The 12825-nt window shown below is 48.0% G+C and overlaps 5 protein-coding genes across 5 annotated transcripts; 2 read left to right on the plus strand and 3 right to left on the minus strand.

The window, feature by feature from the left end:
* Positions 1-125: 125 nt before the first annotated feature.
* MCYG_05370 (uncharacterized protein) lies at positions 126-1456 on the minus strand (the record flags this gene model as incomplete). The annotated part of the gene is made up of 4 exons (XM_002845455.1): positions 126-591; positions 655-772; positions 889-1216; positions 1292-1456. The coding sequence occupies 4 exons, from the start codon at positions 1454-1456 to the stop codon at positions 126-128; spliced, it is 1077 nt and encodes a 358-aa protein (XP_002845501.1).
* Positions 1457-2249: 793 nt separating this feature from the next.
* Positions 2250-3413, plus strand: MCYG_05371 (S-adenosylmethionine-dependent methyltransferase; the record flags this gene model as incomplete). Its single annotated transcript, XM_002845456.1, has 2 exons — positions 2250-2539; positions 2603-3413. The coding sequence occupies 2 exons, from the start codon at positions 2250-2252 to the stop codon at positions 3411-3413; spliced, it is 1101 nt and encodes a 366-aa protein (XP_002845502.1).
* A 595-nt stretch (positions 3414-4008) lies between these two features.
* On the minus strand, positions 4009-5620 carry MCYG_05372 (aspartic protease; the record flags this gene model as incomplete). The annotated part of the gene is made up of 3 exons (XM_002845457.1): positions 4009-4967; positions 5031-5304; positions 5414-5620. The coding sequence occupies 3 exons, from the start codon at positions 5618-5620 to the stop codon at positions 4009-4011; spliced, it is 1440 nt and encodes a 479-aa protein (XP_002845503.1).
* Positions 5621-6625: 1005 nt separating this feature from the next.
* Positions 6626-8020, minus strand: MCYG_05373 (conserved hypothetical protein; the record flags this gene model as incomplete). Its single annotated transcript, XM_002845458.1, has 3 exons — positions 6626-7224; positions 7443-7881; positions 7937-8020. The coding sequence occupies 3 exons, from the start codon at positions 8018-8020 to the stop codon at positions 6626-6628; spliced, it is 1122 nt and encodes a 373-aa protein (XP_002845504.1).
* Positions 8021-11016: 2996 nt separating this feature from the next.
* On the plus strand, positions 11017-11986 carry MCYG_05374 (uncharacterized protein; the record flags this gene model as incomplete). Its single annotated transcript, XM_002845459.1, has 3 exons — positions 11017-11041; positions 11127-11143; positions 11714-11986. The coding sequence occupies 3 exons, from the start codon at positions 11017-11019 to the stop codon at positions 11984-11986; spliced, it is 315 nt and encodes a 104-aa protein (XP_002845505.1).
* Between the last annotated feature and the right edge of the window lie 839 nt (positions 11987-12825).

A 12825-nucleotide genomic window follows, 5' to 3' on the forward strand; every position in this document is an offset into this window, starting at 1 on the left:
GTTGGTATTTAATCAAATCCTCACATCAAGGCCGTAAATGCGCGTATATGTACAGTATAAAATGCCGCCTTCAACACCAAAAAGCAAAGAATCCACTCCCTTCAAAAGAAGATCAAGACAACATCTTATTCCCGCTGCGGATCCCTGTTACTCTCAATATGCACCTCCGTAGTCTTCATGATACCACCAAGGTCTACGCCACGGGCATCTGGAAAGAATTCATCCTGCATACCCTCACCACCATCACCCCATCTCCTCGACCGCCCCTTATATTCCCGTAGTGGATAACAACTAGACTCGTTCGTAGATAGTAGCGAATCTTTCGGTAGGAATGCAGGATGTTTACTCTTCTGTTCACCTCCACAACTATGCTTGGACGTATATCTGTTGGGAAGGGATGGTTGGGCCGTGGGGGTTTTGCCCATAGCGATTTTCAGAAGTGGGCCGAGAGGAGGTATAGAGGCTGCTATTATTATTAGGTATTGCTCTGTATTTGTCCAGATGGTGAGAGAGATGGTGTCGAAGGTATAGTCGCTTCTGGCCGTCAGGCTGGCGAGGAATATTGTCTTGATTATGGATGCGATCATGGCCCTGGTTGGTGTCAGCGAAGCAAGAAGATATGCTATGTTTTATTATGTGAGGATGGAGACATACACAATCCCCAGGGCTAGAACACATCCGAGCCCGGTTTTTGTCCGCAGCGACATCTGCAGTTTCCAGATAACAAAACTAGGATAAAGGGCGAGCAGGCCGTCGGAGAATGCTGAAAAAGCTATTTATACATATCCAATTAGCCATTCTTTCTCACCAGCTGGTTTCCAACTTTGAAGGAGATGAATATACAGCTTTGAAAAAACGCATAGTCCCTTTGATAATGCGGTGACCAACAAGTTCCTGGTATCTCCGGATCCCAGAGCCGTGAGGTGGGCGCACACTGGCCAAAGATAGTGAACACGCAAATAGAATTGATGATAATTAACATGGCCATCAGCGTGTAAAGGAATATCCTCTGCGCTCGAGAATTCACGACTATCCGTAGCAAAAACAGTATAACGGACACTTTGCCGAAGTTCGTTGCCATGACATGACAACCCTGCGAGATCCAGTTGTATTTATTCGCATTGATGTATTCGGACGATGTAAGGTCGAAGGCATGCTTGCCTAGTCCATGCCTAACACTGACTGTGAGCAGAGATGTGTCCATGGTTGCCAGTACCTAGTAGATGGTTGATATCAGCTCTCCTCTCCCTCTCTTATGCCTATTCTCCTGGTAGGTGGCGAAGGAAAATACCATCGAAAGGCACATGGACATATCATCCCAACCCCAGCATGAAATGACCCGAGTACGGGTAACGATCCGTGCAGTCAGTATAGCTGCAGCAACGCCGAACTCAGCCCACATCACCGATATGAGCCTGGGGCTGTCGTTTGACTGCACCGGTAACTGGCTAGCCATTGTAAATGGAGCCCACTGCGAACAGCTGTAATGCTAGCAAATCCATATAAACCTGGGGAGGTTATCCTGCAGCGAGTGAAGAAGGCATTATAACGTCTCTCGTTCACTCTGGGGGTACAGAGATATGCCGTGTAGCCTCGGAATTCTCGTACTGACTGCGCAAAGGTAAGATATCAGGCAGTTATCAGAAGCTATGCAACGCCCACCGTTGGCAGTCAAGGATCCTGAGGCGAGATGAAGAAACTAAAGTGCAGATGGCACACAGACTGGATAGGAATCCAGCTGATAGGTCTTCATCATCATAAAATGTTGGACCGCTCTATGGAAGAACAGGTAGGATGCCCTATATTCCGTTGCATTATGAAATGCGAGAAGACCTCCCCATAGGCCACGCGGGTATAGAGTGACACCGTATTTCATCCACGACGGAACTGTGACATGACAGTCTGAAGTCCCGTTTTTTATTGATAGCACTCCGTGTAGCGAGTATACACCCTCAGCAAACAAGGAGAGTAAGACGGTAAGCCTGTGTTTCCTTCACACGAAGGGGTATTGGAGCCATATGGTTCGTATGCAATCTATCGTGCGGTTTCTGTAATCTCTCGTTGTTGGATGTTTGGCGTTTTTCTCCATCGATAATTGCTTCTTCTTTGCTGACAGAGTCGAATAAGACACTGATAGGTGAAAAGCAGCATCCATCACATCCTGAAGGTCTTTTTATATATAGTGACGGGGGATGAAGATGGCTTGTTAGCGGGCAAAATAAATATTCCGTCGATTTGAGGGCTGATCGATGCCGCGAATTCCGTACTCGCTTCTTCTGCGCGCGCGCCGCACCGACCCTTTGCTTCCACTGCTGCTCCGGGAATGTCGAGATCTCTGCTCTGCACGGAACGAGCTCCGGTGGCTTACTGAATACGCACAGAGTCGCGATACGGACGACCAAGCTGGTTGGAAATGGAGGCAGAGGCTGCGGTCGCTGGTCAGGCAGCGAGCGGCAGGGAAACCGCTGCAATACATCTTGGGAGACCAACCATTTGGAGATTTGGAGATACTCTGCAAAGAGGGAGTGTTGATCCCACGGTGAGTCTGGCTTGCCTGGTTGAAGAGGACCTGGAGCTGTGCTGACGGACGGTGAATTATAAGCCCAGATACGGAGTCTTATACCACACGCATAACACAGCATCTCCTTGCTGAGCACCGCCGTTATCCTAGACAAAGTGTTCGAATCATCGACATATGTACCGGCACAGGATGCATACCGCTATTGCTACACTCCCTCCTGGCGCCTTCGATACCTGCTCTATCCGTCATAGGCGTGGACATCAGTCCTACAGCCCTCTCTCTTGCGAAGAAGAATCTGGAGCACAATATCGAGAATGGCAACCTACTCTCCCGCGCCCGAGATGAAGTTCATTTCGTACAGGCTGATATTCTGACTCCTCGTTCCCTGGATCCAGATGGCTCAGAACTCGGAATGCTTCTCTCTCGCCTGCAACAGGAGCACCGGGACGGATGGGATCTCCTTATATCCAACCCTCCATATATCTCACCCAAAGAATTCGCCAACGGTACAACTAAACGTAGCGTTCGTCTGTATGAACCTACGCTGGCACTGGTACCTCCGCCGATTCGGCATACTGATACATCATCAGACTCAGTCCGCGCAGACTCATTCTACCCGCGTCTACTAGCTATATCGGAGCAGCTAAAGGCTCGTTTTACTGTTCTAGAATGCGGTGACCCAGCGCAGGCTCGGAGGGTTGCTTCCATGTCTGCTGGGAGGGACAAAAGAACGAGGATATGGCATTGTGACTGGGACGCATACTCCTACGAAGGTACTGTGGATGCTACTTCTATCGGCGAGGGAGAAACAAGCGCCTCGTATGGCTGTAACCATGGGCCTGAAGATGCGCCTGAACAAGGGGCTCGCGCAGTTGTGGTATTGAGATGCTAATATCGTGAGTAAATCTTTCTTTACTAGGAAGATAGAACTATTTCATCAATGGCTTTAAATAAGAAGCTTAATATAAACGAAGAAAAAAACACGGCATCAAGCGTTGAGCCGCACCTTAAACTGCCTGACAGGACCAACTACGAAGCGTGCATGTCACCGACAAGTCCACCTGCAGTGCTACTGTGGCGTCGTCTAAAACCTCCCTCACCTTTATTTTCAAAAACATGGAGTAGATGATCCTGATGAAAACTATGTTCATAATATTTTGTTATCCGGATGATACTACCACTCTACAATACAAGACTGGTGTTGTATACAGGGTAGGTAAGCTGCTATATAAAATCATCGCAAGACTATGTATGCAAGGATGTAGTGAAAACAGCAAGATAATAACAGAAGGTAAGCATGGGGATATGTGCGTTGTGTGGTGTCATGAAAACCTCCGGTCTATACAGGAGTAAAAGAAGAAGTATGAAACACAAAAGGAGTAAAGCATATACAATGGAGTTCTAATCACGAGTAGGAGGTTGGGGATATCAATATAAGGAAAATGAGCCAAAAGATATCAGAGATCCAAAGCTGGTTGAGTGGTATATTACATAAAGGCGAAGAGTATACCAGCACCGGCAAGGCCAGCAGCAGCAACGCCAAAGGTGACGTCTGGCCTCATTGTGGGAGCAGCCCCCCGTGAGGTAGGCCTTGCGCCAGGGACTCCGGTCTCGATTCCGGAAAGGCCGGTAGCCTGGGTGATTGGAGCGCTTGTCACGGCGTTTGGCACACCAGTCGCGTCGGGTACGCTATTCTTGCCGGTTCCAATTTCCATAATGTTGGTAACGGTGGAGTTGAACCGGGTCGGGGCAATGGAGATCTCATTGTTATCTAGATCGTAGACGAGATAAGCGCTGCGGAGCACGGTGTCACCTAGAATAGAGATCGAGCGGCCTGCAGGTGCGATGCCGAAGACGCAGGCCTTTGAGCCATCTCTGAAGGTAGCTTCGTTGCCGTTGGCATCCGGCCCAAGATCAATGACAAGCTCGTCCATGCCGACAGTGATCTGGGGCGAGGAGAAGGTGAAGACAAGCTTTCTGTCGTCATTAACCATTGAGCAAGGGACGAATGCGAGGTTGTTGGATGGATCGAACACGGCGTCAATGGAGTTATAGATCTTGGCCGCGAGAGCATCGGGGAGGTAACTCAGACTGCTACCGGAGTCCATGGCGACGGCGACTGGTTGGGCTGGGAAGGTGTCGAGGCTGCCTTCGGAGGCAGTCCGGATCCCAACGCTAGTTAGAGCTATGACGAGGGAGGTGTAATCGCCACCGCTGGTATGAAGGACAGGCACGGTTTGGAGTTTGCCCTCGAACTTGCCGGTGTCTACGCCACCGAAGAGGATCTGGCCACGACTGGCGCTTAGGTCGTTGAGCCAGAGAGAGTATGCGTTTGAGCGGATGTGGCCTGCCTTAACAAGGGCAGCAGGAAGGTTGGGATATGATTCATCACCGAACCTGGAAACCAGGGCTTCACCAGCTTCATATCCAATTCCCAAAACACCAACTAGAATGGATCTTTCATCAGCCTCCAGTCTATGAACCTAACAGTATACTTGTATCTACTTACGAGGACTGGACGAAGTATGGCCGATGGCAAACTGGAACTCTTTCAACTGGATGCCTCCAACTTCGATGACGTCCGTGACGTAATCACCACTGGCGCCTGATCCATCGACGTAAGATATATTGAAGTCGTTGGAGACAAGCTGATAGGTGCTAGAACTCGAGGAGTCGAATGTGCCACCCTCTCTGCATGGCGACCGTCTTGAGCTGCAGAACTGTGAGTCGTCGGTATTGACCCATAGATCACTGCTGCCAGTGTCGATGTGCGCACGAATAGTCTGAGGTGGTGTTCCCAGTGTGATGTTGCAGAAGTAGAGATTTTTCTACATGCCCGTTAGCGGCTTGTACATCCATTCGAACGGTATATATAATGCGAGCCAAACCTACCTGGTTATCCAGGTCTTGACTAACGGTCTTGCCCGAGGCTCTTTTGGCGATGATGTCTCGATGGACTGGCTTTGCAACCTGGAAACGCTCGATATCGAATCCGACAATCGACGGGTTATCTCTCTTGACAACCTGGAGAGACTCGACGGTGGCATACAGGAGCGAGGCGGCCGTGGTTAGCGACCAGATAAAAGAGTCGCCACGCATGACGAAGACTCAAATTAATGGATTATTAGAGACGACCGAAGAGAAAGGCTTTGGGGTTTGCTTTTGTATAGCAACAGAACGATGCAAATAAACCACGCAGGACTTTTTATCTCTTTGTTAAGCAAGAAAAGAAACCTAAGCCAGTTAGTTTGTTGGAAATCTTTTATGGGCAAAAAAAAATGACGCAGTTCATACAAGAAACAAATGCAAGAAACCGAATAAGCACGGATATATACTTATATATATATGTATATGTATATGGAGGCACCGACGAACAGCAGTGACAGCGGCGACCCTTGACACCCAAGTATACAAAAAATGATAAAGAAGAGTAAGAGAAGGAGTCAGAGCAAGAAGAGCAGTGAAGAGAGAAGAAAGAGAGAGACTGACTGAGGCTGAGCCTGCCGGAGCGAGCAGCAACTCCGCGAGGGAAGCGTTGCCCCCCTGACAGAGTTTCCACCTTCGCCTCCCCAGAGGTCCATCTTGCCGTTCTGATAGGGCGCAGAAGGGGTGTCAAATCTGTTAGTCGCTGCTAGGTCGCTGCTTGGCCTGCATGGCGATGGGGGTACGATGCTGGATGTACCCGCCCAGCACTATATTTAGCGTATAACTTGGGTCGAAGTACATTGCAGCCCCATATATGTCAGCACGACTGAGTCAACACCGCCACGGGAACCACTCTATGTATATATAAGCTGCGAGAAGATTAGTCAAATATGTTGGAATATGTTTAGGAAGCAGGTATATACCCGGTCTGTCCAGCTCAATAGCCTGGTAAAATAAGGGGTGTGAAACAAGGGCATGATCGAATCAATAGGTGTTGCCAGTGTTTGTCGCAGCCTACACTATTATAGTGTCCTCCACCTTCAGTCCATGAACCTCTTTTGAAGAAAATAAATCAGATATGGAAAGGTATCAATTACATTAAAAATATTACATGCACTCACGATGCACTATAACGTAGCGACCAGCATGCTGAGAGGAGCCCAGCATGGACGAGCAGGGCTATCGCAACTGTGCCATCCTGGGCGCTTGGGGCTGATGACAATTGCCAGGATGTTGACTGTAACCAGGAATGCTGCCCGTTCTTAGGTCAAATGCGGCCCCAATCATGATCTCTTCCCTCAGCTCGGCGTCGTGAGTCCTCGTCGTCTTCCTATCCGATGAGATGCTCATGATACTTGACTCTTTCTTGCTGATCAAACTGTTCTTACCAGCCAGCCGACTGTTCGCGCTCTCAAGGTCAGAGATCGTCGGCAGTGTTAGGTTCATGTTGTCCATGTTGTCTATATTGGCCTGTCCGCCACCTGTACGTCGATGGCGAGTGGTGGTGTAGTATGAGTAATGTGTGGGTCGCTGCTTCAAGTTGAAGAGAGACTTGAAAGTTGCTAGGCAGCTTGTTATCACCGCCACGGCTGTTTCCATCGTACTCCAGAACAAGAGCCAGGAGAGCGGCGGCTGCTTCTGGTAACTGTTGCTCTTGATTATGCGTACCGTAGCGATGGCGATGATGCAGAATCCCAGAGCGAAGAGGATGACCAAGCCCGCTTTTTGGGGGCCAGGTAGTTTGGACCGCATGATCAAAACAATTGGCAGGAACATGACTGTACATTGTTAGTAAACTCGGCCTCCCGCCGTAATTTTAAGTGTTTGGGAGAACTCACTAAACACATCAGTGATTATATCCATCGCGGTGTTGAACCGAAGACTCGCCAATGTGCGGGTGATGCTCCCCTTGTCGATACAGTGGACTAAATAAGGAATATGGCATCAGTATTAAGAAGCGGCCCCACGAGCAGGGTATAAGAGTGAGTCAACTTACATGCCTCCAGGGTCGAACACCCCACAGGGAACAAGACGGCGTTGATGATCAGTGATATCACACAAAATGCAGTCACTGCCCACCAGGCTTTTCGGTAGTTGTTCAAATCTCTAATCAATCTCCAGTAGAGTGCCATGAAGCTAGCTTTGATGCAGTATATGCTCGCAGTAAATACTACATTATGCGCAAACACCACACGGATCATATGGGTGACCTTTACCCCATATTCTGGTGGGGGGCGTGTGCCTGAAAACCCATGTAGATGTATATATATCAACGGAGCTATAACAGTGAGCAGGACCACCTGCACAATCAGTCCTATGTATGCAGCCACAGCAAATGCATCGTCCCAGAGAAGCTTTCGTTGAAGCCAGAGTCTGATGGCTATTCGAAAGGTCATCACAACCGTGGTTAAGGCAAAGAAGGACCATATTATTACCTGTATGTATCGTCAGCAAAATGCATCTCTCCAGGAAAAATTGGGGTCCACAAACAAGAAGGGGAATTCTTGGTATATGTGTCAGCGCAACGGGCCGATCGTCCCTCGCGAGCAAATGGCCTGCAATTATTTCCTCCATGGTTCGCCGTTCAACAGGCCTGCCCGCAATATATACAAAATCAAAAGCCTTTGGTATCAATGCCCTCCATTCTATATGGGCAGGCAGTAAACACACTTAGGCCGTCCGCTTTAATATGATAGCCAGGATTGTATCTGAATAATATGCACTGGATGGAAGGGTTGCTAATTGTCGCTACACCAGCCCACTGATTCGAGGAGGGAAGAGTAAGCTGACAGGCATATGGCACTCGGTAACTTCTATTAATACCAGCACAGCCAAATCAGGTACGACAGTCAATTGTTTTTTCCAAGCCCGGTCCGTATTAACGGTGCAGTTCAGAATCCTTTCACTAGAAAGGAAAAATAAATGAAGAAGAGGCGTCGGAAAAGAAAAGAAATGGCAAAAGAATACTGATAAATATGAGCAACCTCGACCTAATGCAGGCCCAAACCATAAGTGGCGGCAAATGGGCTCGTGGACCATACTTCCCTGTAAGGGACACACAGGCCGCCTGTTTCCTTCGTGTTCAATCATCCATGGAATTCTACGGGCAAGGATGGCATGGATATTCGTCCCTCCAAGTCTCGAGGGGGGCCGATATTTCACGATGGGGCTAGACCACGGGGGATGTAGTGAGTATAGAAGCATAACTATGTAAGAGACGACCTGAAATGTGAGCAAGATAGCTTCATCAAAGTGCATATTTTCCACCTCTGATATCGAAAGAGCTTCTGAAACGGCTTCTCACGCGCCGGGGATTTTGCGGGGAGGCCGAATCTCGAAAGGTATCCACACATCCCGAGTCTCCATCGGTACAACGGGGAATTGTAGAGAGAAAAGGCTGCGTAGTAGCTTTCTGACGGACAGAACACTTACTCGTAACTGACCAGGATGGAGAAAAAAGGAGCGCCACCTCCAACGGAAAAGTTATAACCGCCATTATTATATTGACGTGAGGAGCAAGCTAAAAAACTTGGCTGGTTTGACATAGTCGAGACCCGAAAGATCGAGAAATTTAAGGTGCAATGACTGACTTCAACTTGGTTTTCGGGATTCTGGGCATCGGCGCAATCTTCCTTGTCCAGCTAGGCTAGCTGTCGGCGTTGATACTGGAGCAAGTTAGTGCCATCTACGATTTTAATCAGGGGTCTCCCAGCCTATCATGTAGGTTTAACCAACAACATCATGCGGACGACACAAGTATTAACACAATGTCTGCGACAATCAACAACACCACGGAATCAACAGGCTGTAGACAACCCGATCGAGTAAGTAAATGCCCCAGCCAGATTGGCAGTAAGAATGCTCAATACGACCCATAGCGTCGATCCTGCACCACGGCAATTAGTTAGAGTTGAAAGGGGTGAAAAGGTTCTATCCCGTTCTAGCTTTGTCACTGTGCCGACGTTGGTTCGTATAAACGCTCGAAGAGGAGAAGGGCTTTTGAGTCCAAAGCAAGTCAGTCTGTCGTAATTCCCCAGTGGTCTTCTCCGAGAAAAAGCCTTTCCCTGCTCTTATCAACCTAGCTTATGGTTCTTCATCCTGGCTGGAGATCATTGCTTTTTCTCCTGCTCCTGCCCTTCTCGTATGACGATGAGCTAATGACGACGTTGTGTCCAATTAATATCGATCCCTCGCCTTTGAGGTCACCCTGTGGGATCGGTTTGTAGTTATTTTCGATGAGATGCCGGTTCAAGTAGGTGCTATATCAGCCACCTATTAGCCGAGAATAATTCAAGCTGTGTGGTGCTGCATTGGTATGACGCGGAGATGGGTTTTTGAGAATGAGATGAGATATATTCATGTAATCCCAAGCTAGAAGTTGAGCAAGGGTTTATCCGATATTTTACCCTTAACACCCAGCACAGCCTATGTAAGGTATCAGGAGACACAGCAAGGGCGTGGAACCCTAGCGGAGGCACATGAGAGCACAGACTAGTATGGTCGTGCATTCCTAGGGGGTGTTTCAGTATTATCACCGGCGCAGAACCAAGGCCTGTGTATGCGAGAGATTGCAGTAACTCGCATGTTTCTTTCCTAGCACGACTGTACATAGTAGTATCCCGAGGGGGGCAAATTGACAATCAGCCCTCTTACATAGTAAACACGGCCATAACTGCTGAAGTTTCGTATAAAAGTAGCTTTGGCGCATGATTTCAGATTAGGGTTCGCCGTTTCTAATCCGCTGCCCAGAAGATGGCGGAGGCTTGTGGCTTTCGGATATACGGCCAGAAACTGAGGTTGCTTTCCGCTATCTCCAACGCCGTGCGGGCTCCCGAGGCAGTTGCCAAATAAAAAATTCTGTTAGACACCACAAATTACATCTGTCCCACGGAGAGGTACCGAACTTAGATCTAAGGTATCTCCATATTCCGCATGTATTGGTGTCGCTTTTTAAGTAAGAGTATCCGGAACATTAGGTGCTGGAGAGGGCAATGTTGATTTCCAACACAAGTCCTGGATGCAAGTTACATAAAAGGCATATAGACCGTACTCCAGAGAGGGAGATTGGGCCATAATCATGCAAGCCTTCCTTCGCCCTTGCTGGTATAAGACCAAAACAGGACAAACACGACCATCTATATTTCCTTTTTTAGGGCCGTGGGGTGCCGCATTCTCTAAATTGGTTCATTTCTCTGTTCGAGGATAGATGGTTAGAAACCCATTCCGCTGTAACTCTATGTAGCTGGTGAAATTGCTTTTTGTTCGGATATACTACATAGTATGTATGTGTGCTGGTGATCGATGGCCGGGGTTTAATGGCAAGACCTTTGTTGTATAATTCGCTCGAGATAGGCGAACACGGGTGTCAATACAGAGGTGGCTTCAGGTTTAATATCATTTCAGCCAGTATTCGGGACATACGAGCCTCATGTGGGATAGGTAAGCTTTTGCTGGAGATAGTCGAAGAAAGTGAACAACCTTCAAATGGCGCTCGGCGTTCATGTTCATATGTGCATGCATAGGTTCCAGACGACCATGATTTGCCGTTTTACTATGTTTGATGGCCGGCCATGGCAGTGGTCACCTGCGCTAGGTGTTAGTATAATTCATTCCACTTTAGGTAACAGGGGCCGTCAAGATTATCTGTATTACGCGTAAATCGGGTGTACAGAATATATAGCTGTGCCTTTGCTATATGTATGTAGGCACGTATAATATCCGCTTGGCCGGCGGCCGTTGAGATCGACGTGGGGAGTATCCACCATCGACGCGGAGAGAACCCTGGCCGCCGGGTGTATGTATATAGTACATCTTCCAGATGTAAGTAATATGTCACAGAGCATCTCCACTTTCGTAGAATAGGCATGTTGATGGCAGATCATCCTAGTTCACGGGTAGAAGAAGCCATCTGGAAGATGTCAAGTAATAAAGGGGGGATTTTGCGGAGCAAAAGTTTGCGGTTCCTTGGGAATGGCCCAGTTTTGTCACAGAGGTGGCAATGACATGTGTATACCAACATTGACGCAAAGCAATCCTTCAACCTCTTCTCCACATATTAAGTGGAGGGCTAACCACCGGTCGGTTGAAGCTATCGAGTTGCTAGTCGGTTGATACCGAAATCTGTGCCGACATGGATAAGAATCGAAAGCCTGAACGATTCAAGAAGCCATTGACGAATCATAAAGGCACATAGACGGAAGAAAGGGATTAAATGACTGACTTCACGGAGCAACTTTTGTGTCACACGCAAAAATATTTACCTTCCAGAATGATTTGAAGACGAAGAAGAAGCTCTCGAAGTTACGTGACACCGGCCTTAAGAGGGACAAATCAGTTCACGGAGAAACGGCTCCTCCCCGAGTTCCCCCCTCGAAGTTCAGTATGTGGCCTGTTGGGCCCGCTAAATCGATGATCACCTCCAAAGCGACCATGCTGGTACGAGGCTCAGCATCGGTGAAGACGTCAAAGCGGCCGTCTCGAGAATACGAGTGGATTTGCGCAGCTAAAAGGCGCCTCTTTGTATCAACACCTGGAGGGTAACTCACTTGCCTCAAAGGAGCTTAGCCACCTGGTTATGGAAGAAGTACATAGTAGTTCCCATTTTGGTCTAAAATAATCCCTCAGAAGTGAGACCAGCTAAGCTATTGGGTAAGATGTCCTCTTTTGCGCTGAAGAAGAGTTGACGTTGATACAACGAAGTGTTGAGAGAAGTCGAAGAGAGAGAGAAAAAGGCGCCAAGAGACAGAAGCCTCGGCTGCGGAATAACTAGCGATTGTGCGGATTCTTGGTGCAATTGCCGGGCGTTTAGTTTAGTGGAGTTTATGGAGAATATAAAACGGCTTGCAGCACGGAATGGCTTGAGTGGAGTTCTTGAGACACGATCGATCATGTAATGAAGTCAGAAAGAAATTCCTTCAGTCCCTAAATGGTGAACTTGCCCATATTCAGCGGAAGGCCAACGAGCTATACCATCACCGAGAGCCAAAGAGGCTGTGTTCACACCTTTCTAGTCTGGGCAATGACTTTTGCGATATATTAAAACACAGCGAATATCAAAACGACCAGAACCAGAAGATATTATGATCATTGAGGTTTCATCATGGAATAATCAATGCTTCAAAAAGGCATGTCAGACGGGATTAACCAGGTACTAACCATGTCTATGCTGTATACGATTCGCTGGATTGTCTACAGAAGATGATTCAAGCCTATATCAAGTTATTGGATAGAGGTCTTCAGTATATCAACCAGAAGCTCTCCGAAACTTCTACCTTGGCAAATAGTGAATATACTCCACCCTTTGAGGACCAGATCTCTGATATCTTCATTTCCAAAGGCCAAGCCCAAGAGATTGAGGGGAAGACGTGTCTAGCAATATG

The sequence above is a fragment of the Microsporum canis genome, genomic scaffold (assembly GCF_000151145.1).
Source record: "Microsporum canis CBS 113480 supercont1.5 genomic scaffold, whole genome shotgun sequence".
NCBI lineage: Eukaryota > Fungi > Ascomycota > Eurotiomycetes > Onygenales > Arthrodermataceae > Microsporum > Microsporum canis.